General features: G+C 35.4%; 1 protein-coding gene across 3 annotated transcripts in view; it reads right to left on the bottom strand.

The window, feature by feature from the left end:
• LOC126878550 (segmentation protein cap'n'collar) overlaps window positions 1-26,041 on the bottom strand; it is a 633,197-nt gene that overhangs the window by 317,843 nt on the left and 289,313 nt on the right. For 2 of the 3 annotated variants that reach the window (XM_050641323.1, XM_050641324.1), the window contains 2 exons: window positions 12,457-12,645; window positions 7,709-7,766 (listed from right to left, as the gene is read on the bottom strand). In XM_050641323.1, the coding sequence (XP_050497280.1) occupies window positions 7,709-7,766; window positions 12,457-12,645 (247 nt within the window). Of the gene's footprint in view, window positions 1-7,708; window positions 7,767-12,456; window positions 12,646-15,448; window positions 15,779-26,041 lie in introns of those variants that run through there. The other variant, XM_050641325.1, reaches the window with a different exon arrangement.

Genomic DNA, 26,041 nt, shown 5'->3' with positions numbered 1-26,041 from the left:
GATGTCGATGTCGAAAAGTATTTATCTTTGAGTAGGTAATTTTGAATTAAAGGGAAACGATGGATTTTATACGAAGAACGTAGAGGAATATCCTGACAAAGTTAGATACAAACATAAAGCAAAATTTGCAGATAAAATCCTTGTCTGGTTGGCAGTTTCTAACAGAAGTGTATCCCCGACCTTTTGTGGGAAGAGTAAGAGGTGAAGTTTGAATAATCAGAGCTATATTGATAACTGCCTTTCCAAATTGCTTCAGTTTGTCCACGAACATCATGATAATGACGATATTATGTTTTGGTCAGACCTAGCATCATACAATTACTCAAGAGATACCCAAAACTGGCTTCGACAACACTACATACCCTTTGTTCCCAAAACGATAATGTTACAAACCTACCGAAGGCTCGCCCAATAGAGGATTTTTGGACTTTACTGTCTAGGAAAGTTTATCATGGAGGCCGGGAAGCCCAAGATGGAGAACAATTAAGACGGCGAATTTACGAAAAACAGAGAGAAATTGATCTGAATTCCGTCCATGACCTCATGGCAGACATTTGAATAAATAATGTGCTTCGAATAGAGCAGAATAGGCCACTCCACATAATTCGATAGTACCTATAGTTTAGTTAAGTACTGAATTGGAACTTATGATAACTAGTGTTTAAACAAATTTATTCATAAAAAAAATCGATAAATATCTTTGAAACATTTTTAGGACATACGTTAGAGTAAAATTTGTCAAGGCCTTCTCAATAATAATAAATTTTATTTTCTGGTTTTAAAAAAGCTATATCGGAGAATGAAAATATAAAAAGTTCTGTTTAACTTTAATAATATAAGTTCTCGGTCTACCAATTTCTGGGCCAGTCATTACCTAAAAAATGCCGAAAAATAATGGCTGAAAAAATTTCGTCTGCATCGGACAAGGAGGGAAACATCCAGCGAAGTTGCAGAGTCATCGGGTCGGGTAGAAAACAACTGCAAGCATCAAGAAACAGCTGCCCATGGAATTACTTAATTTCAAATTGCTCTTTTATTGTTTTAGGCTAAACTATCTTCGTTTCAAACTATCTCATAGAAGAATGGTTAATTATAAAACAAAAATAAATAATTTAATCTTTGTAATTAGTGAGATTTAGTTTACTTAATAATAAGAGGAACAACACATCAACAAAGTATTGCAATTGCAACAAAGTTATTTGATATCACAAGTAGTTATTAGTCTCCATTTGGAAATGTATGATAGCAACTAAATTCAAATGATCTTTGTCATAAAACCTATCAATAATTTTAATAGTAATAATAATATACGGTTCTTGAACTCCTAAGTGGAGCATAGAGCTTCAGTGAAAATGCGCCATCAAGTTCTATTTTGCGCTAAGGTCTTCACCTCATTCCAAGACTCCTTATTTTCATCCATGATGGATCTTCTTTAAGTTTGTGTTGGGCGACTTATTTTTATTTTTCCTTGCGGATTCCATTCTAGGGCTCTCTTTGCGATACTGGAGCCAATTTTTTCTGAGTGTATCCGACCCAACCTCACTTTTTGGACTTATTTCATTTTTTACTCTCGTTTGTTCGGTAATGAATATATAATAAGAAAAGCACTCGACAAATGGAATGGCGGTATTTCTATCGCAGGAAAGAAGATCTCAAATCTCATATATGCAGATGATACAACATTAATAACTGCATCCGAAGAAGAAATGTCCAGCCTGCTGCAGCTAGTGGAAGCCGAAAGCAATAGATGTGGTCTCAAGATCAATAAACAAAAACAAAAATTATGATAGTAGATTATTCAAATTCACTTCAGACAACAGGAGCCTTGGACCAGTTTGAAGTGGTTAACGAGTTCAATTATCTAGGATCCTACATCAGTAATACAGGATCTTGTGAAACAGAAATACGTAGGAGAATAGGCATGGCCAAAAACGCTATGAGTCGATTATCGAAAATCTGGAAAGATCGCTCCTTATCGAAGAACACCAAAATAAGATTAGTACGTGCATTAATTTTTCCCATATTTAATTACGGATCCGAAACATGGACAATGAAATCGGACGACAGAAAAAGGATTGACGCCTTTGAAATGTGGTGCTGGAGAAGAATGCTTCGGATCTCATGGACGAAACACAGAACAAATCACTCAATCCTCCAAGAGCTTAATATTCAGACTCGACTTTCCTCTATTTGCCTTTCCACCGTCTTAAAATTTTTCGGCCATATTGCAAGAAGAAGTGATGATAATCTTGAGCTTGAGAGACTTATAATTTCGGGAAACGTTGAAGGGCGCAGAAGTAGAGGTCGCTCACCTACTCGATGGATGGATCAAGTACAGAAAGCCAGTGGAAAAACATTCTCTGAATCCATGAGGGAAGCTCAGGACAGAAGCCGATGGAAAGAGATAGTTGCTCGTATTATAGGGAATCACGACACTCAGCAATGAGGAAACGACTGAGGAGGAGGAGTTCGGTAAGGTGTAGCAGATCTTTGTTTCTGATGATGTTAGACCAGAAAATATGAACAATTATTCGTAGGCATTTATTAACAAATACCTGCAGTTTGTCTGTAAGGGTTTTGTCACTTTCCAGATTTCACATCCGTAGAGTACAACATACATGATATTTGACTGGAATATTCGGATCTTTGTCTTTGTAGTATACTATACTGGTCAGACCTCCAAACAGGGTTAAATATGCTACATGCTTGTTGAGCTTTCCGTATATACCTCATACGAATGTTCTTTTCCTCATGAGGTTCTTTTTCCGTATGAGGTTTTTTCTCATACGAATATCGTCTTCTGTACCTCCGTCATTACATTTTCCTCCATTTCTGTCATTACACTTTCAAGATACGTAAAATATTCCACATTTTCAATCTGCATGTTGTTAATATTAAATAGTACGTTGTTTTTTGCATTTATTCTCATGGATTTGGTTTTATTAATATTGATTTTCAAACCTATTTTATTGGCTTCAGTGGAAAATATTTCTGATTGGTCAGTCACATCTTGGAACCTTTGTCCTAATAGGCAGATATCGTCGGCGCATTTTAGATCGCTTAGACGTTTAACGCCCATTGTATCCCTCTTGTGTCGGAGTGTAGTTTGGAGAGAACATAGTCTACAGCTATGTTAAAAACAAACGGAGAAAGCACGCAGCCTTGTCTGCCTCCAGTAAGTACATTAAATTCGTCACTTTTGATCCCATTGTGTGTCAGTGTACAGTTATTTTACAATGGAAATGATTTTTTGAGCGATGTTTCTTAGCTCCAAAATGTTCCATATAGCGGCATTAGATAATATGTCAAAGGCACGCTCAAAATCGACAAAAACCATGTATATGGGTGTGTTCCATTTAACAGATTGTTTCATTATTACCCTCACAGTATTAATGTGGTCTATGCAGGAGGTTTCTGGTCTAAAGCCTGCTTAATTAGTCGTGAAAATTTTATTTATGGCGGTAAGCAATTCCTCTCCAATTTTTGCACTTTTTTTTAAGCTTAATAATGTTACCTCTTTTCCAGCCCGCCGGAATTCGGTTTGTTTCCCACACCTCTCGGATTATGAAGAGCAAAAGTTCAGCAGTTAGATGCGGATCAGTTTTTAATGTCTCGGCAGCAATGTTATAGATTCCCAGGAACTTGTTTTTTCTCAGAGATTTGATAGCTGTTATTTTCTCCGTTTGGAAAGGGGCCTCGCAGCAAGATATATGAAAATTTAGCATCTCCTCATCAATCTCTTAGTATCACCTCTTAGCGTCAATAATTTTAAACACATCATTAGTTCAGTCGGGGTCTGGTCTGTAGAAAATAGTTAAGTTGGTTGTGGTGATTTATACACTTTTGAAACAATGAAAGCAAGGAACTATTACAGAAGCACTGAAAACGTCAACAGGAAGAAGACTCCAGCAAATAGAATATTATAAGACAAACAATTCCAAAAAAAGTGCATTCATTCTATTCTTAAAATCAGATAACTGTTATAACATGTTTTAGTATGTATGTATGTATTTATATTTTTTTTTGTTTACGCTAGACGTCAGAGATGTGATTCGACTTTTAGTAATATGTATAATTTTGTACGGACAGACTATTCCACTCCACTCTGTGATACTGTCCAGTCTGCTTTAAGTAAGAATAAAGCTTTAAGTAATCAATAAGAAATAAGAAATAGCAGACACAATTTTGGAAATCGAAGAAACTGATGACGGTACAGAAAGATGTGTACTTGCCGAACAACTTGTCTCACTCTAGAGTAGTCTAGAGCAGGGGTCGGCAATCTGTGGCTCGCGAGCCGCATGCGGCTCTTTGGATGTGAAGCTGCGGCTCTTTAGTTCCACACGCAAATATTATTTACTTTACCAAAATAAATAAATACCAAAATATCGCGATAAAACCAGTGCAACTGTTGACACGAATTACTTCAGCACAGTTACAAAAAAATTAAAGATGAATTGGCTGGCAGATTTGAACAATTAAAAACCAACAGAACCACTCTAGCATTCATAGTAAAAACCTCTCAACACAAATAGTAACGAAATCCACGTTGAGCCATTTGGAATAATTAATAATAATAATATCGTATGGCATTTTTGCCGGGGAGATCCTTTCGGATAGTTCCGGCGCCATTTACATCTTTAACCCTGTTTTAAGTAACTAGTGCCGATGTACACTAGCCCATGTACACACTTGGAATAATTGGTACTGGATCTTTAGAAATGCAATTGATCGATTTAAAAAGTAAAGCTTTGTGGAGTGGAAAATTTAAAGAATTGAAAGGCAAGTTGGAAGAGTTGGAGGTCCAGAAATGTATGTACGTAACGCAATAAAAGTGGACAGCTTTGAAAGAAATGTCGCGAATTGAGGGACTTATATTTCGACGCATGGAATAGTCTTCCAGATTGCTAGTGCTACATACAGTGAGGTAAAGAAGTTTGGCATTTGGAGTGCTAACTATCTTTGGATCGACATATTCTTGCGAGAAAGCGTTCTCTTGCATGAATATAATTAAAAGTAAACTAAAAAGCCAACTAACAAATGAAAATTTAGAGTCGTGTTTGGAACTTAAAACAAGTTATGAGCCAGATTTATCCACACTTTTTAAAACCATGCAAAGCCAACGCTCCCATTGAGATTATTTGCTCAATTGTTTGTCATTGAAGTACAAGTTAGTGTAGTAAGTGAATATTTTTGTTTTAATTTTTTACTTGAATAAATGAAATGTAAGAAAATATATATGTGAAATACACTATATACATAATTATGAATAAATATATTAATTTTTTTATCAAAGAACTTTATGCGAGTACTATTTATCGTTGACAAAAAAATGTGGCTCTTTAAAAACTTTGAAATTTTGTAAATTTTAATTTTTGGCTCTTCCGACTCAAAAGGTTGCCGACCCCTGGTCTAGAGGGTGTGTTTTTTGTTCTAAAATATTTAATGGTAACACATGTGGGCTAGTCCGATACTGAATGTCGTCTGCGCGAAGTCTAGCAAGTGTCCTTCTAAACTATCTAAACTGGCCATTGAATGATTTGTGTTTGTATTGTTGACTGTGCCTTATCATCACAGTCCACACAAAGTCTGAAAAGTCATTTCCAACTTGCAAAAAGCTGCGTAACGAAGTTCCGTTTTATTTATACAAGGATCATGTAAAATATCATTCGAATAAAAAATAATTCATTAATGCAGTAAATAATATAGAGAATGCAAAGTACCGCTAATAAAAAATTGTTGAAGTAGTTTTATAAGATTTATGGTTTAGATCTACAAATGCTAAAGACTAATAGTGATCTGAGAATAGAAAAATAATTCAAAATTGAAATAAAGGCACATTTGGTGATTTAGACAAAAAAATCATTCGCTATGGTCCGTCAACGATCTACTGGTATTGTCTATAGCTACAACTAAATGGAGAGAAATATAAGAAAAAAACTAGAAGGGAAGTCGATAATCAAAGAACTGTGTACGAACGAAATAAATTAAATATACGTAATAAGCGAACAAATTCATTTATTCAGGTAAAACGTGTACAGATATAACTGTTTGAGATAGAAGATTCTGGATATAGATTATACCATCCTTCGGCATAACATCGTTTGTTTTCGTAATTCAATTTTACAAAAAACGATAAAACTATAGAAGAGCTCCTAGAAGAGGATAAGGGTCCAACATTTTTGGTAAAAGACAAGGTAAAGACAAAAAAGAAATTATCAGCATTTTGGGCGAGGACAGAGTTAGGCAAGACAAAAGAAATAATGCGAAGAGTAGGATGTTTCTACAAGAATCTGTGTTCTTCGATAGAATCGGAGCCACCTAAAACACCGAGCTAGGTGGCTCTGACTGTATAGAATTACAGTTACTTACCTTTGAACAATTTATAGGGAAAGTAAAAGTACCCCCGATTCAAGATGTAAAAAATGCCTTGCTACTGTGAATTGGAGATAGACATAATATTCAGAAAAGGGTACGAAAAATGGCAGAGATAAGTACTCGGAAACCGAGACCAAGTAAGAGAAAAAGAAGAAGACCAAGAGCAAGTGGGTAAGATGGCATAACCAAAGTGAATAAGCACGTTCTTCTTCTTCTTCTTGTGCCACTCCTATCGCAGATTGGAAATCATCAAGGCTATCCTGACCTTGTTTACAGCTGATCTAAAAAGTTCACTAATGGTGCAGCCAAACCACTCTCTCAAATTCCGCAACCATTACATTCTTTTACGGCCTGGATTGCGCTTACCTTCTATTTTTCCTTGCATTATATTTTGAAGTAATGCGTATTTATATCCTCTCATCAGGTGACCCAGAGATATTCGAGTTTTCATCGTTTTATCGCTAACAAAATTTCTGGGTCTTTCCTATCCTTCGTAATACTTCAAGGTTTGTGACTCTTTCAACCCAACTTATCTTCAGCATTCGACGGTAGCACCACATCTCGAAACTTTCAATATTTTTATGTTGTTCTGTTTGAGAGTCCAGGCCTCTACACCGTATAATAAATAGCGTGTTAAATACGTAGCCTCTTAGCATTCTTAATCGTAGAGGGATGCTTATATCTCTGTTGCAGAAGAATTTTCTCATCTTTATGAAGGTGGCCCTGGCAATTTCGATACGTCTTTTTATTTCATTGTTTTGGTCTCCAGTTTCGTTTATTAAAGTTCCCAAGTGAGAACGTTAAAGCACGACAATTTGGACGTGATTGTAAAGTCTTAGATGTAGAAATGGAGTACTCGATAAGTTGTGTAACAATGATGATGATTTATATTTATTTAATCATATAAATTAAGTTTAAACAATTTTAAAGCGATCGCTGTTACTCCCCTATTAACAATCTCATGAACCATCCAGTACATTTCTACTTACTTACTCCGTACTTATTTGAATATTATTCTGATGTATGAGGTTTTTCCGTTGTGGATACTTGTGGTACCGTCAAATATCTCCCCTTATTTGTTAATGGTAAGAAATTGGCTTTTATTAGTATTATTTATGTCTAAGAAAAGAAAAATAAACTGTTAACATTCTTCCAAAATGCAAATATATCCCCACATATAGATATTTTTTTGTAAAATTAGCAGCAAATACAAAAATTTACACGTTGTTCCGGAGGTGTACTGGGTGTACTCAAAATCAAAACTATTTATTATTTAATTGTTGTAAATTAATGAAATATATGTTTCTGATGTTCTGTACAAAATAAAACTTACCGGTTTCTGTATCAATGGTGTAGTCGAATCCGGACCAAGGATCGTCTTCTTTTTCTTGCTGAAAATACATTTCAGTATTAATTCAATAGTTTATTTTTCATTACTCATTAAAGAATATACTATACATGTTATCTCGCCTCCTCGTGGGGCACCCTGGGCACCCCTGGGTAAATTAAATGAGCAGCAACATCGAACCGCCAGACCGTCTTCCAGATCTCCTGGCAAACACATTGCAAACAACCATACAACAAACAAAAAACGGTTCGTCTAAGAACCATTTGACTAGTGGATTAACAATACAAGTAAGCCAAATAAACATTAAAGGCATTAGACGAATCAAGAGCGAATACATCCGCAAGCTTCTTGCAGAAAACAACATGGACATAATCACAATATGGTATTGCTATCTACTGTATAACAAAACATAAAAAATGTGAGCACCATACACTCTTACTCATCTCAAGAACTCTTCATACTGGTGGCCGTAATAAACTAACCAGATCCTACATTCCACGCTGGACCGAAGAATGTAAATGCATGTATGATTCATACGAGCAAACCATAGACCCAGACGTACGTGAACAATTCTCAAAGTCTGTGAATACTGCATGAACCACAAGGTGGAGGAGATCTTCGAAAACATTAATTTCACGCATAGCAGTCGAACTGTCTGGAACCTACTCAGAAAACTGGACACACGGCCTAACATCCCGTCCTTCATCACCAAACTCAGAAGATATAGCGAAGCGCATTGCCCCGCTCTCCAAACCCGACATAGAAAAAGTTCATAAAAGAGAAGTACGATATCAGCTCAAAAAGCTCAAAAAGCTCAAAACTGCATATCAGCAAAGCCTGTCAATCATGATGCAAATAGAGACCGCGGAAACTTTTCAATGCACTGGAGTTAATTAAGTGTAGCAAAGCTTCAGGTGTTGACAAAATATTTCCCGAGTTCATAAATCACACTGGTCCAAAAACTCGAAAGTGGCTTCTGGATTTCTTCAACCACATAATGATGACAGGACGCAAAAACTTCCTAAACTATTCAAATAAAACAAAATTATCGCAATCTGCAAACTAGGCAAAGACACTTCACTACCAGGGAGTTATAAGACCAATCGCCCTTTTAAGTGTCTGCTATAAAATTTTTGAGAGAATAACCTACGCGAGGCTTTTACAATAATTTATCAGCGGAAAGATTCCCGTAGAACAAGCTGGATTTATGCCAGGAAGGAACTGTAGTGGTCAAGTTAACATTATTTATTGAAAATGGCTTCCAAAATAAAATCAAAATGGCAGTAGCTTTCATTGATCTGACTTACACATACGAAACGATGGAAAGTATGGAAAAAAGGTCTACTACTTAAGTTCAACCAGATGGTATTGCTGTTACAAAATTTCGTGAACCTAATTCGTTCATTTGGTGACGTCAATATACGAACGAAACGATTGAATCCGACATTACTGAAAATAACAGGGTGCAGATGGGACCCTGTCGCGCCATTCGCAGCAAATAAAATGGTCGCCTGTTTTTAGGCTTCATTTTATTTCGGTTATATTATACATACGCATTTTCAAGGTTCACGAGGTTTTGCACCAACTCTACCATGTCAATCATTTAATAACCTAGTAAATCAAATGCAGTGCGATAGATTATTTAAAATTAGCGTTAATGGGAAAACTAGTAAATTCAAAAGTTTACAGAACAGCTTACCACAAGGGTCCGTTTTACCGCCGCTCTTGTTCAACATTAACATCTCAGAGGCTCTCACTACAATCTCACGCAAATTTATTTATGCAGATGGCATGAAACACGACCTAAATATTTTAAAATTTATATTTTAAAAAATTGAGTCTTCAGCCAAATCCTACAAAGACAGAGTTACCGCTTTCCATCTAAATCGTCGTGAAGTAAACCACAGACTAAACATAGGAAGCTTCTTCTTCTTCTTCTTCTTCCTTCTTGTATATAGGCTTTAAAGCCTGTGTCTTCTTCAATATTAACCTCCTAAATTGTTTAAATTATCGCACCATCTTTTTCTTGGTCTGCCAACACTTCTTCGTCCATTTGGGGACTTATCTCGTGCTATTCATACTATCCTATCCTCTGCCATTCTACTAACGTGTTCGTTCCACTCCTGTTTCCGTTTTGTCACCCATCCATTTATGTCTTCTACATTGCATGATCTTCTGTTTTCGCTTCTCTCCCTATCCAACAGACTTTTCCCTGATATTCGTCGAAGTATTTTCATCTCTGTTGTTTCTAGTAGTCGTCTCGTTTTAGATGTCTTGTCTCCGCCGTGTATGTCAATATAGGTCTAATTGCTGCTTGATAGATTCTTGCTTTTGTGTCTTGTCTTAGGTATCGGTTCTTCCAGATTGTGCCATTAAGAGATCCCGCCGCTTTACTTGCTTTTAAGCTTTGTTGTCGTACTTCCTCTTCAACATCTCCGTAACTGGTTATATCTATTCCCAGATATCTAAACCTTGCTTTCATCATTCACAAGCTTGCAAACACTTCTTAGGGAGCCAATGCCGACACAGTCAGTACAAGCGCTGTTGCATTAGTCTATTCAACAACTGAATATTGTGCTCCAGTCTGGCTAAACAGTCACCACACTAATGTTATAGATGTATAAATAAATCAAACCATAAGCTATACTACGGGTATCATAAAGAGTACGCCAACTCAATGGCTTCCGGTTTTAAGCAGCATTACACCACCCAAAACACGACAATTAGCTGCCTTTAAAAGTCAATACCAGAAATGTCAAAAGCATCCATCACTGACAATAAATACGTGGCCTGTGTTTTTAGTTTTGCATATAGCCGCTTAGAGGGCACCACCAATAAAACCTTCCGACACAAACGTAACCTCAATCTTTTGTTGACATAAATCGAGAGTTTCATTGCCATAGAACAAGTCGTGTAGATACAGTGAATTTTTGAAATTAGCAAGTCGGTCGAAAAATGGATCTTAGCCGAGAACATTTTCGAGCAATACTTTGTTACAGCTTTCGTAGAGCATTATCCCAACAGCAATGTCACGCTGAAATGGTTTCTGTGTTTGGGAATGAAGCATCACACCAGTCAACTATTTTCCGCTGGTATTGCGAATTTCAACGTGGTCGCTCCAGTTTCAGCGACGAATCCTGGCCAGGTCCACCCAAAACATCAGCCACACAGCAAAACATTGATACGGTTCGTCAGCTAATTAAGGATGACCGCCGTGTAACATACCGAAATATAGAGGCATCTTTGAGCATTTCAAAGACCTCGATCTAAAAGATCCTACATGAAGAACTGGGTGTTAGGAAGTTCGTTTGCCAGAGTCATTTGTTTACAGAAGAGCGAAAGAAGTGCGCGTCAATTGGTGTCGAAAAACATTGGAACGGTTCAACAAAGGAAGCTCAAAAAACGTTTATAGTATTGTTAGTGGCGATGAATCTTGGATTTACTACAGTAGAGCGTCGATAATCCGAACCCTGGTAATCCGAACGATCGCTAATCCGAACGCAAAAAAAATTATAAAATTAAAAAATATGATCGTGGACCGAGTTTTTGGATTTAATATGACAATATGGGCAAAATATGACCGCAGATTGTTGTTTTGTTCATGTAGAAATACATACAATATATTTGTTTATTATGCAGGTGTTTTATTCCTTGTAACTAAAACGTATGTACATATGTACTATGTTTATGAGCTTTGTACATATTTTGAACATATGTTCGATAATCCAAACAATTTGATAATCCGAACTACCCCTGTACCAATTCGTTCGCATTATCGACGCTCTACTGTACTACCAACCGGAAAATAAACGCCAATCCGTTGTGTGGGTGTTTCACGATGAGGAAAAACCAACAAAAGTGATCCGTTCTTGAAGTGTGTTAAAGAAAATGGTCGCAACTTTTGTGTCAAAATCTGGTCATGTAGCAACAATTGCTTTAGAAGATCGAAGAACGGTTACTTCTGACTGGTATATAACGATTTGTTTACCAGATCTTATCGCGAAACTCTGACAAAGCTACAGACAACGGCGAATCATCCTAAATCATGACAATCCAAGTGGTCACACTGCTCAAAAGACAATAGAGTTTTTGGAGCTTCAAAACATCGAATTGTTAAACCATTCACCGTATAGCCCTGATCTAAGTCCCAACAACAAAGATAAAGAATTCAATGCGTGGGCGGCGATTCCAGTCGCCAGAAGAAGCCATCGATGCCTTTAAAACAGCGATTATGCAGGTGTCCACAGAAGACTGGAATAACTGTTTTACCAATTGGTGCAAAAGTGTATCGATCTTGGTGGGACATTTTTTGAAAAGCAATAAAGTACTTTATATATTTTTTGTTTGTATGGCTATATGCAAAACTAAAAAGACAACCTATCGTACCGGCATCGATCAGCTAAACCAGCGCCAATTGCGGCTAAAATCTCGAAAGCCGCCAAAAAGAGCAGTTAACAATCCTCCAAACAATTTCACAATCGATGAGCATTGGATGGGCGCATGGAACAAAGAAGTGAAAAACGCACATCTTATAGAAAATCCCACAGTCAAGCCCAAACGGTTTCTCTCTTCCAGTAGGCTAACAATATTGTCAAAGTGTCACCACGTCCTAACAAAGAGCTCAAGTAATGAGGAGGAAGAAAACAATATTGTATGTTTCTTTGCTACTCTTACCTATCATATTGATAAATAGAATAATTGATAAATAAATAAATGATAATTTGCAATCTTACCTTGATGGAATCTTCATTGACGGACTGTAGAGTTTTAATTTTTTCTAAATTGTCATCTTTCGATAGGGATGTAGTGGCGTCGTCTGGCTCGAGCTTAATATCTTCTTTTTCCTGTTTCGGTACCACATTGTCAACGGTGAAACCAAGATCCACATCTTGCTTCCACAATACTTCAATCAAATCCATATCCTGCAATAATAAAAAGAGAAATATGTTATTAACATAATAAAAGAAAATAATAAATACGAACAAATATAATATAAGAGACAAGGGACTTCAAATAAAAACATAAAATCACATTTTTTCAACACTTTTTTCTATATATTAACTTTGAAGTCATGAACGAAAGATAGAAAAAGGGAGTATTGTATGATTGGCAGGAAGACGGTATTTTGAACTTTTATAATAAATTTAATCTATTCGCCAAAAGAAGCTCTTGAAAATTTGTGAAGAGAGTAATTTTTTAAGGAATTTATATCAGAAACTTATTTAAGATAGAAGATGTTTTCAAATGACATACCATATTTATAAAAATTTAAACCACAGTAGTTCGATAAATAAATAGTAGTATAATTCATATAATATAGTTATAGTAGTAATTCGATCACTTCAAAAAATAAAGAAAGAAAAATCAGTTGGACAAAAAAAAGTTGAAATTGTGCGAAAGGAACAAAGTGTTCAAAGAAAGAAAATCTGTGTAATGTACCTCTCGCTATATTTAAAGAACTTCCACGTAAAGACACCGAATCCGTACTTTCAAGGAAATTCTACCCCAAAACATCACAGAGCCTCCATTAAACAATCTCGTCTCTCTTATATTGCGCTGTGCATACCGCTCACCTGGTCGACAAATAACTCATAGGTGTCGATCAAAACTGTTTACGTTATAAGCCTTTCTGTTTTTAAAGTTCTGTTAACTGTTATTTTTTTATTGTTACTTTAGTTTTGTTTTAGTAAAACACCATGTTGAATAAAACCGTCTATTTTCTTTGTTTCTAAATATATCATGGACATTCAAAAAACAAAATGTTCACAAAACATAAGATTACAATACGATTTTACGGTATACCCTTGTATACACTTGTACCTTGTCCTACCTACAGGTTGTCTCAAACTTCTTCTTCTTGAAGTGCCTATCCGTTTCGGAAGTTGGCGACTATTTTGCACACTGCTGCTCTGAAAGGAGTTGTGGTTGTTGTGTTGAACCTTGAACCACGTACGTAGATTTTTCAGCCAGGAAATCCTTCGCCTTCCTGGTCCCCGTTTTACTCTTCCCTGCAAGATTAGTTGCAGCAGTTCATATCTCTCGTTGTTCCTCACGATATGACGGAGGTATCCGATTTTGACTGTTTTTATTAAAGTCAACAGCTCTTTTTCTATTTGTATTCTTAACAACACACCCTTATTAGTAACGTGGTCGGTATAAGATATCTTCAGGCTTCTACGATAGAGCCACATTTCTAAAGCCTCAATTTTCTTGCAGGCGTCTGTGAGAGTCCATGACTCAACTCCGTAAAACAGTATAGGAAATATATAACATCGTAGTAACCTGATTTTTTTTTATTAATCATGACATTTGAATAGCTTAGCCATTTTTTTTAAATGTAGATCTTGCTTTCTCTATCGTACAATTCTGATTCTTTCTCTATCCTATAAACAATTTTCAACAAAGCTGACATCCGGTTTACAGAAAGTAATGTGATCTATGAATACCTGGATCACCTATCGAATATGTTCATTGTGTGGTATAGGTAAAACACCCTGACGCATGTACATGCGCGGATACATGGGGGGTCAACGGGTCCATGGACCCCCCCATTGTATTTAGTCTATAAGTATTTTTTTATTATTTATTATTTTTTTCTGTTAACTCTAAACTTTAAGCCATAAGTACAACACTAAATTATACGACAACCTCTTCCAAAGAATTGCAAGAAGCCATAAAATCTAATAAAACACTCTTCTCTGAAAAATAATCTGCAGGCGCATTTGTTTGGGTACCGGTGGAACCATAAACAACGGAAATATTTTTCTCGATTCAAAGAATAACAAAAATGATATTTTAAAATGCAAATACATTACACAGGGTATAAACATTATCTCATGAAAAGTCACGTTTCAAATTTGCGATACAATAAAGATATAACAATTTGTATTTTACTAGATAATCCATGCGTACCTACCCATTGATGGTAGAAAGGTTAATCTTTATGGTAAAGAACGACCAGTGAGATTAATAGTCGTGAATTGTCTATCAATCCTTTTGATACCGTAGGTATTTTGGATTCTATAGTGTATTTTATCCTTAGAGTAAGTGATAGTTGTATGGCTAAATCTGGAAAATATGTATAATATATTTGAGGTAAGTCTGCCCCCCCCCCTATTATGAATTTCTAGATCCGCGCCTGCGCATGTATATTTAACCTATAGTATTTAAATCTATTTGAACTATTGCAATAGTTCAAACTTGTATATTATTACTGCCATACTTTTAATGTTTATTTTAACTTTAAGGATATCTACTTAATTTAATGATAAGCTGTATCAATTTACATTTTCACACCAACAATTAATAAATTCAAATTTTCCATAGTATGTAACATAGCTGGGTATATAATATATCTATGCATAATTTTTATTCCCGAGGAATGTTATCAGTTGTGAAATCATTATACTTGCTTATCTATAGTAAAACGAAGCCGTCGTGTATATTTATTTAACTTTATAAGTAATTTTTAGACAAGTTTATCAAACTTTTTATTTATTAAGGATCAGAAAATTATGAGATAGTGGAGTTATTGCCGATTTGAAGAACCTTAACCTTGAGAATATATGCGCCAAATAAGAGTAACATAAGAAAATGGAAAAATGAGAATATCTACATGTCGATTTTTCTATAAGAGTGCCTATGTTTATCAACATAAGCACAAAACTCAGAAGAAATTTTTAATTAGTAACTATGTATGTATGTAATTTAAAAACAATTCGTTACCTGGTCCGGTTCTAAAAGACTTATATAAGTATTTTTAGAAGTGCCTTGGTCTTTGGTCTGGAATACTTTTCAAGTAGGCTGCACTTTGTCTCAATAACATTAAGGTCGGCACTGTTCAAAGGCCTCAGAAGATAATGTACGACCATCTGTTGCACGTGTGGCCCGTGATTATTTGGACGAGGTTGGTATACAAACCATGAACTGGCCACCCTGCAGCCCTGATCTAAATGCCATAGAGAATTTGTGGGATATTATTAATCGTCAACTTAGGAGCGGACAACCACCACCTGTCTGCCTTGATGACACAGAAGTTATGGTGAGAGAAGCTTGAGATGCAATTGATCAGGACTAAGTACGACACTTGATTTTAAGTATACCTAATCGCTATGAATAAGTTATTAGAAATAGAGGCGGAAATACTCGTCATTAAGTGTTTTTGAGAGAGGGAACTTGCTAAAGATTATTTTTAGGTTGTGTTTTCTTAGGCTTTAGTTGTATTAAATGTCAATAAAGTCTATGTAAATAGTGTTTGCTTTAAATGTCAATAAAAACTGGTTAAATCTGAAGTTTTGTATAATGTTTGATAATAGAGATAACGAAATGATTTTTTTAAAAAAATGTTGAGAAAAGATAAAGCTATCTCGCACTATTAATAACATATGTAACGTTTATAATAAATTTCACAGGATGTTGCAAAATAAGACGAAAAAACATACCTTTATTTTTTCAATCCCGTATACGGGTAAAACGTTGACATTTTTGACGTTGACATATTGTGAAAGAAAATCGATATCCAATCAGCTGTTCAGAAGAAAAATAGTATAAGATAAATACCAAAACAGTACAAATTACTGTAGGTATATGCAGACGAAGCAACTATCATTAGTAGGAGCAAACAACGACTAATGGAAATGATCAAGGAAATTATTGATCTTGAAGCACGAAAAACAGGGCTTAAAATAAATGAAACAAAAACGAAATACATGAGCGTCGAAAGGACATCTGACAATGAAAATAATATAAAATCCACGAAGAAATATTTCCTGTATAATATCGCAATAGACAACTATACCATCGAACCTGTGGATGCCTTTACATATCTGGGCACAGAAACCAATCAGAAGAATTCCATAAGAGCGAAATTAATGCACGTTTTTCCAGTGGCAATGATTATCCAGTGGCACCAAAATGATTATCCACAGAACACTGATTAGACCCGTAGTAACGAAGCTAGGACAAATAATCCCCGGACAAATAATCCAGGACAAAAAATCCCCACAAATTATCCCTGGACAAAAAATCCCCGGTCAAAAGATCCCCGGACAAAAAATCCCCACAAAAAATCCCGAACAAATAATCCCCGCAAATTTTTTTGGACAAAATATCCCCACAAAAAATCCCGGATATAATATCCCCAAGAAATATTTGCTGTCGAATAATTCTCTAAAAGTTTTCCCGTGAATGCAATCGACGCAAATGTTTTTCAGCCTCCGTGCATGAGGGTTATACAAATTATACATAGCAATCGCCATGAAACCGCTTTTCGGTACGAAAATAATGAATAGCAATTGAGATTAAGCATGAATTGCAATGTCGATTACCAAATTTCGAATTCCAATTCCATGTCGAAAACTTCAAATTTTACATGACAAAAGAGTTTCAAAAATCGTGGAAGATATGGGGAATAAGCTAAGGCTGTGGAAATCATGTTGTAATTATTCGCTTAAATCTTTTGCTCGCTCTGCTATGAATAACTATGTTAAAAACATTGCGTATTCGTGATCATAGCTGCTTAATGATGAGCAAAACAATAACAAGACCAAGACCAGGCTAGTCTTGGTCTTGGTCTTGTTCTTGCAAGCTTGGTCTTGGTCTTGGTCTTGCAGCTAAAAAGCAGTCTTGGTCTTGGTCTTGCACTAGCCGGTCTTGTTCTTGGTCTTGGTCTTGCTGCAAGAGTCTTGCTGGTCCTCCTTTTTTGGTAGTAATAATTTGAACCAAACAATTTCGAATAAAATGTACATTGAAATAAATAAAGATGTGAAGAATGAAACTATATTATTTGCTTTAAAATTTTAACAGAATGTAGAATGTAGTTTCAAACTGATACCAATTTTAACATTATACATTATACATTCACCTAATGACCTAATTATTTCTCTCTATATAAAGAGATTAGAGTATATTTTTATAATGGTAATGCTTATCAGTAGGAAAAACCTGCATTTACAACCCTTGTTGCAATTGCCGGCCTTCGGTTGTGTCACGTTGTGTTTTGCATACTGTTGATTCCTGCGGCCTGCCTTCAGACCACGTCTTGAGTCTGGATTATTGTTTATTGCCCCTGTATTTTAATAAAATGTTAAAAAAAAGAGCTTCTTAAAGGTGCCACAAATGGTCGGTGACCTTCAATTCACGAATTTTACGAAAAGGGATAAACGGTTTATATTTGTTAACAGATAATGATCTGCTCCTTTCACTCGAACACTGTAGTATTTATCCTACGAGGGTCAAATTTAAGAACATAAATTAAATTTTTTTAAGAGAACACAAAAATCAAATATTTTTTACTCTATTTAATCATTATTTAATATAATTAACTTGTTTTATAAACTAACTAAAACATACTTTTTAGTAAATAAGTTCATATTTACCATACCTATTTATAGACCTAATACTATAACATAATAACTATACCTAATGGGGAGTTATAAGCTTAATTCTGTAATTTGTTATCTTGCAGTTCTTTAATTTTATTTAAACTACATTGCTCTCGTAACACGAGTTATTCGCACTTTTTATTTTCACATATTTTTGGATTGAATACCCATTATGACATTTAAAAAGTTGAAAATATTCGGATGTGGGTAGTAAAAACTAGAATTTTAAACACACTGAAATGATGCGCATGCATTTCAAGTGCGGCACATACTATTTTTAGTACTGGCCCTTTCTGGGGAAAACCTAGATTCTTCCAAATAGTTTTCAACTATGAAATCAGTAAACTTCTTTACGCGTTTGTCATCCGGGATTTTCACAAATAATTCAACTTTCAACTTTCGTTGATTGTAAAAAATTAATCCAAAAAATAATTTTAAAAATTTCCCAGTATCGTAATTTTTGTCATTATATTCAGAAACTGAACCTAAGCTTTGGATTTTGCGATACCAGCTTGACACATTACAATCGACAACCAGTTATTTTTTATTCAGGCCACATAAGTGTCAGTATTTTTATTAGACAAAAAAGCGAAAACTACTGGTACATAAAAACCGTCTTTAATTGCATTTTTTTTAATGGATTACCCTATCTATAATTACATTTTTTTGTCTTACAAGTAATTTCAATTGTCCTTGAACTGTCGCCGTTTGAAAACTTGCCTTCTGGACACTTTGAAGGTTGAGAAAATGCAAACCGTTTGACTTAAAACGACTTAAAAATATAACCAAAATATTATGTATTTTAAAAATTCGATACTGTTTAAGGTTTCTTACAATGTCAGTATATATTATTGAACTAAAAAATAAAGTTAAATAATAAAAACCAATTTTTCTCAAAAAAGTGCAAGAGTCTTGCAGGTTGGTCTTGGTCTTGCGTGGTCTTGCAAGGTTCGGTCTTGGTCTTGGTCTTGTTCTTGCAAGCTTGGTCTTGGTCTTGCAACCAAAAGGCGGTCTTGGTCTTGGTCTTGCTGCAAGACCAAGACCAGTCTCGCTCATCACTATAGCTGCTGGTCTTGAAAACGATAATATTGATTGTAATGCAAAAAACCTGTTCATTTTTGTTAACTTAACGTCAAAAATATTTAGTCATCATCATCAATGTCCTTATAACTCTTCGAGAGTCTTTACCGCGTTTACTATTGCTTTCCATGTTTGTCGGTCCTGTGCCACTATTTCCTATTGTCATTGTCTCACTCCCATTTTCTCCAGATCTTCTCTGACTGCATCTTTCCACCTTTTTCTAGGCCATCCTACAGACCTTCTCCCATCTGGCCTCTCCCCGAGCAGCTATGAAAGATTTTTGAAAAAACTCACATTCTTTTGTCATGTAAAATTTGAAGTTTTCGGCATGGAATTGGAATTAGAAATTTGGTAAAATTTCGGGAAAACTGTTAGAGAACTATTCGGCAGCAAATATTTCTTGGGGATATTATGTCCCGAGATTTTTTGTGGGGATATTTTGTCCAAAAAAATTTGTGGGGATTATTTGTCCGGGATTTTTTGTGGGATTTTTTTGTCCGGGAATTATTTGTCCGGGGATTTTTTGTCCTGGGATAATTTGTGGGGATTTTTTTCCGGGGATTATTTGTCCGGACCCCGTAGTAACCTATGGTTGTGAAAACTGGGTAATGACAAGAAAAGATGAAGCCCAACTCAGGACATTCGAGAGAAAGATATCTACTGAGAAAAGTATAATATGGCTCGGTGCAAGAGGAAGACGGTACTTGGAGAATCAGGAGAAACGACAAGGTTAATGAATTGAATAGAGAGTATGATATATTGTAAGATTTGTGAAAAGTCAAAGACTGTCGTGGCTGGGAGATGTCTAGAGACAAGAATGTCTAGCTAGAGACTAGAGACAAGAAGATGCAAAAACAGCAAAGAAAATATTACAATGGAAGCCGATGGGAAAACGAAAAAAGGAAGGCGCAGAACGATATGGTTGGATCACGCGAAAGTCGGTCTGAAAACCATGAATATAAGAAAAGGGAGGAGAAGGACACAAGAGAAGAGACGCCTGTATGGAAGGACACAGCCAGACAGACAAAGACCCATCCAGTATTATGATACCAAAAGAAGAAGAAAAAATGCCTTTGAAAACAATACACTCGGCAAAGTTTTTACTTTATTTTCCTATGAACAGTTTGTATGACTTTTGGGAGTACACTGTATCTTAAAAAGTTTTTATTTATTCTTTTTTGGATTCGATTATAGTTGAAAACAAGTCGCATTTCGTTCTGATAACGAAATTGCTGTTCCCCTGTGTAATTCAAGAAAATTGTGAACTAAATGTTTATGAGGTAATGTTTAATTCCTGATATTTCTTGTAGCATCATTTTTGATGGTCCTTCGACACGATTTATTTGTATCTATATTTAAATAAATTGCTGGTACCTAATAACCAGCATCTTAAATTGTAAGAGAGAGTAAGTACATTTCAAGCGCTAATCGAAGAACTTCATATCAAAAGTTCAAAGCTCGGCAATAGACGAACCGACTCACTCGTACATTAAATCTACCAGATTGGGAGGAGCGTCAAAGACAATGGATGTAGAAAGAGAGAGAGTAAGGGGGAGCGGATGAAGAGGTGGAGGCAAAGTGTGGAACGTGAAACGCCGCTATATATCCAAGGACCACTCCTCGACTCCCGCTAAGCGTAATGTGCTTCGCCATCTTGTCGACCAGCGGGCTAGTCGTGTATACGCGACTTTGGGTCTCGTCGTTTTTTTTTAATATAAAGTCAGGTTGTAATAATTAGATCCAGTGGCATTCATTCGATTATTTAACTTTCATTTATTTCTCATTAGTTGGTTTATTTAGAAAAAAAGCAATGGAAAATAGAAGATACAGTAGAAGTCTTTATTCGCGGGGTAGTCCAGGGCGGATCTGTTTTGAGATGGACGTTGAGAGGTGACTCTAATTTTTTTGCAGAAATTGCTTGGAATTAACCCATATAATAATAATTGAGTTATTCTCCCACTCAAAAAGGTCCGGAACATTGTTTAAATAATCAAATGTCAAAAAATGAAGGAAAAATTCGATTTTTTTCTTCACTTTTTGATTATCACTTTAAAAATATTCACTTCCGAGAAAAGTTGCACTAAAATAAAAGTTGCGTGCCTAATTACATTTCCCACAATATGATTGGTTAAAAGTTTTTAAAATTGTTATCCTTGTTGCAAAATAGCAATAATTGCGAAAAAACAAAAAAAAAAACAAGTACGTATTCGCATTTTACGTTTTTCAACAATTTCTGCTACACTTAGGACCAGGGTCGTGCCGTGCTATGATGCGGTGAGGCAGTCGCATCAGGCGGCATCACGCGGCATAATCACTAAAATCTAATGTAATAATGGATAATTCAAGATTGGGGAGAAGTTGTGAAAAGAATTAGGCTTTTGGCCTTACAATGTTTAGCTTTTCGTGGAATAACTGATCATTTGTTTCAACCTAATAATGGAAACTTTTTAAAGTTAGTACAATTGCTCTCTGAGTTTGATCCAGTAATAGAAGAACATATCAGGAGAGTTTAACGAGAGTCCGATAAGTAGTTTGTGACTTATTTAAGCAACAGTAGGAAATAGCAAAAATCGCTAAATATTTTTCGATATAATCGCCGATTGTATCCCAGACGTAACTCATATTAAACAGCTCCCATTGACGATAAGAGTTGTCGCTTTTTAGTTCTAGTTAGAATAAATTATCGAGGAATTTTTACTGGTTTTTTGAAGCTATAGTTTCAACCGGTGAAGGTTTAATAGGACTTATTTTGAGAAATTTGGAAAAGTTATGGAAAAGCGGTGTAGTATAAAGATGTTGCAACATGTAACTATAAATTTGTCAGATTGTGTAAAAATATTGTCACCAACTACAAAAAAAATGAAAAGTTACAGACAATCCGGCTATGATCAAATGAAAATTACTGCTAATGAAATTGCAGAAAATCTTGATATCAGTTCCGAATTTCCAGCTGAAAATGAAATTCGAGCCACGAGAAAAGGCGCCAATTTGCTTACGAAAAATCTGTGGATGAGTTCTTAACAGAGGAAGATAAATTTAAAATAAATGGTTTCATTTCTAGAGTCCTCACTAGCTGCTACTTTAGACTACACCAATCGGATTGACAGTTTGCCAAAATTAAAGTCAGAAGGGCAAAATTTTAAAGGTATGTTTTGTTTTAAAGTAAAAGTTTTCGTTCATTTTGTGTCGTTTCATTGAATAAAAATAAAAGTTAAGTTTTAATAATACTTAAGGGGCGGCATTTCGAAGACTTGCATCATCATAATGAAAAGATCTACCGCACGGCTCTGCTTAGGACCTTTATATTTCACCCAGAAAAACTTTATAATATGATAAAACAATAATGTAAATTTAGTTAAGATCGGTTCAATAGATTTTGCAAAATTAATTTTGCAATCCAGCTTTCGCAAAAAAATTCATTTTGTCAAAATGTTGCAGGACTGAAAATAAAGCAGAAAGCATATTCAACACGCTGTATCTCTGGTAATTTTACTCCGATTATTTTGAAATTTTCAGGGAGTGTTCTTGAAAATATGCACTTTTATTTGAAATAATAAAAAAAATAAATATTTCAAACCATACCCCCCCCCCTTAATACTGGACAGAAAAGAATTCTTCACAGTGAAATTTATTGGATGTGTCGATTTCGATAATATTATCATTTCTTTTTATCGAGTATAATCAATCAAGTATTGGACAAAAAAACTATAATTTAATAACTTAGATATACATATTTTTGATATTACATTAAAAACCATATGTCAAGATATATAGCTTTCGACTAGAAACTCACATTATAATAATATAATATTGACATTGCTATCTTCTTCTTCTTCTTTAAGTACCGTGCCCAAATTTTTAGGCGTGGGTAGCTTCCGTAACAATTTGCCAATATCGTTCTCGATCTTGTGCAGCATGTAACAATTGATCTGCTGATAAGCCAGTCCATTGACGAAGGTTTCGGAGCCATGAATATTTCTTTCGACCAATTCCTCTTTTTCCGTCGATCTTTCCATTGAGTATTAACTGCAGCATCCTGTATCGGCTACCTCTCATTATATGCCCCAGATATTCAAGTTTTTTCTTTTTTATCATCTTCATTAAGTCACCTTCGCCTTGACCTACTCTGTTTAAGACTTCTCTGTTTGAAATGCGTTGAACCCAAGATATTCTGAGCATTCTACGATACGACCACGTCTCAAAGGCTTCTAATTTGTTCATCATGTTAACCTTCATGATACAGGTTTCACATCCATATAGTAATACAGGATACACATAATATTTTAGGAACTTGATTCTTAGTTGTAAGTTCAGCTGAGAGTTGCTCAGAATAGATCTAAGTTTCATAAATGCTCCTCTTGCAATTTCTATACGAGTTTTAATTTCTTCATCCGGATTTAGTGTCTCGTTTATCCAACATCCTAGGTATTTAAAATGGTTAACTTTTGTTATTGATTCATCATTGACAATTAGTTGCATAGGGCCGACGTCTTGTTTACTAACCACAAGTAACTTTGTCTTTGTTGCATTTATGTTAAGTCCGTTATTGGAGCATTCTCTAGTGACTCGATCTATAAGGAATTGAAGATCTTCGATATTTTCAGCCATGATCGCGGTGTCTTCTGCATATCTGATGTTGTTAATAGTTTCTCCCCCGATTCGAACTCCACATTGTCCTTCCAAGGCTTCATTAATTAAATTATTTCGAGTACACGTTAAACAAAGTTGGGGATAACACACAACCCTGTCTGACACCTCTTTGAATGCAAATTTTATCTGTTTCTTTGCCGTCTACCAGAATAGAAGCTTCTTGATTCCAATATAGATGTTGTAAAAGTCTCAGATCTTTATCATCTATTCCAATCATTTCTAGATATTCAAACAACCTATCATGTTGAACTCTATCAAACGCCTTCTCAAAATCTATAAAGCAGACGTAAATTGGTTTCTGTACTTCCCATGATCGTTGAAGTAATGTTAACATTGAGAACAAAGCTTCCCTTGCTCCCAATCCTTCTCTGAAACCGAATTGTTTGTTTCCCATTGTCTCTTCACATTTCTGCTTGATTCTATTAAGAATTATCTTAAGAAGTAGCTTGAGAGAGTGGCTCATGAGACTAATTAGTCTAAAGTCTTTACATGATGATGTATTAGGTTTTTTTGGGAGTGGAATAAATGTAGACTCTAACCATATCTGTGGCATCATTCCAGTCTCGTATATATGGTTATACATGTTTGTTAGTTGTGAGACATTGTCGTCATCCAGAAGTTTGAGCCAGTCTGATGGTATTTGGTCAGGGCCTGGAGATTTCCCATTTTTGCTCTGTTTGATGGCTTTCTCTACTTCCGCTTTTAAAATACTAGGACCAGTATTCGTATAATTTGTGGTGTTAAGTGGTGGCATCGTATCCAGGAAGAGCTCTTTTATATAGTTAGTCCATTCTTCCTTTTTTTCATTCAAGTCGAGAATTATTTTACCTTTGTATAAAATATAAAAATATATTTACCTCATAAAGTGAGGAGTTCTTTTTCTCTGAGTGTAGGTAATTTCTTTAAGCTTTTTATGTATATTAAACTCGTCATGTTTTCTTTGTAGTTCTTCCATTTCACGACATCTTTGTTCCATCCAGTCCTCTTTTGCTCGCTTAACCTCGTATCTTATTTGTCGATATATCTCTCTATACCGAATCTCGTCTTTGTTTTTCCAATTTCTTCTTTGTTGAATAAGGTTTAGTATTTTATCGGTCATCCAATCCTTTTTCTTTATTGGGTCTTTTTCTGGTTTCAAAACTTCGTTCGCTATGGTGACCATGGCGGAATTCATGATATCTAGATTTTGACCGATATTTTCTTGTTCAGATCTTTCTAACTGTTTTTTAATCTCACGATTTATCTTATTTCCAAACTCATCTGCTAATACGGCATTTCTTAGTAGTCGAGTATTAGGTTTCTTCTGCGTTGTGGGGGCTTTTATTCTTTTTAGTTTTAGTTTGAATCCAGCACAGAACAGATTATGGTTAGTTACTGCGTCTGCACTTGGGTATGTTTTTGCAGATGTAATACTGTTTCTAAACCTTCTATTAATGACAATGTAGTCAATTTGATTTCTGACTATCTTTCTCTCTTGATCAGCTGGAGATTTCCAGGTATATAGTCGTCTTTTAGGTTGCTGAAACAAGGTATTTGCTATCATGCATTTCTCTTCTTGGCAGAACTGTATTAGTCTTTGCCCTCTTTCGTTCCTTTCTCCAAGTCCATACTTTCCGGTTATATCTTGTGTGATTTCGGCCCCAACTTTTGAGTTGAAGTCTCCCATAATAATTGTAGCTTCATGTTTTTTTGTGCTCCGGAGAAATTGTTTAATTTGGCTGTAGAATTGCTCAATTTCTTCATTTGGTTTGTCAGCTGTTGGTGCATAGACTTCATCATCATCATCATTGGCTCGACAGCCCTTTCTGGGTCTTGGCCTGTTCCAGGATTCTTCTCCACTCTGATCTGTTTCGTGCGTTTTTCTCCAGTTTTTTATTTTTAAGGTTTTTATATCATTTTCTATTTGTTCTAAATATCTCAGCTTCGGTCTTCCTCTTGTTCTTTTTCCTACTGGCATCTGTTTGAATATTTTGTTTGGTATTTCGCCTTCTTCCATTCTTTCCTACATGTCCCATCCATCGCAGCCGTCCTATTTTAATGAATGTTATGATATCCGGATCCTGGTATATTTCGTATAGTTCAAAGTTGTACATTCTTCGCCAAATTCCATTTTCTTTTGTGCCCTTATATATGTGTCGCAAGATTTTTCTTTCAAAGGTGGCTAGCAATGTTTCCTCTCTTTTAGTGAGTGTCCAGGTTTCTGAGC

Source organism: Diabrotica virgifera, chromosome 10, assembly GCF_917563875.1.
Source record: "Diabrotica virgifera virgifera chromosome 10, PGI_DIABVI_V3a".
NCBI lineage: Eukaryota > Metazoa > Arthropoda > Insecta > Coleoptera > Chrysomelidae > Diabrotica > Diabrotica virgifera.
Note: the sequence above shows the minus strand (reverse complement) of the source record. Positions and strands in the feature narration are given on the sequence as shown.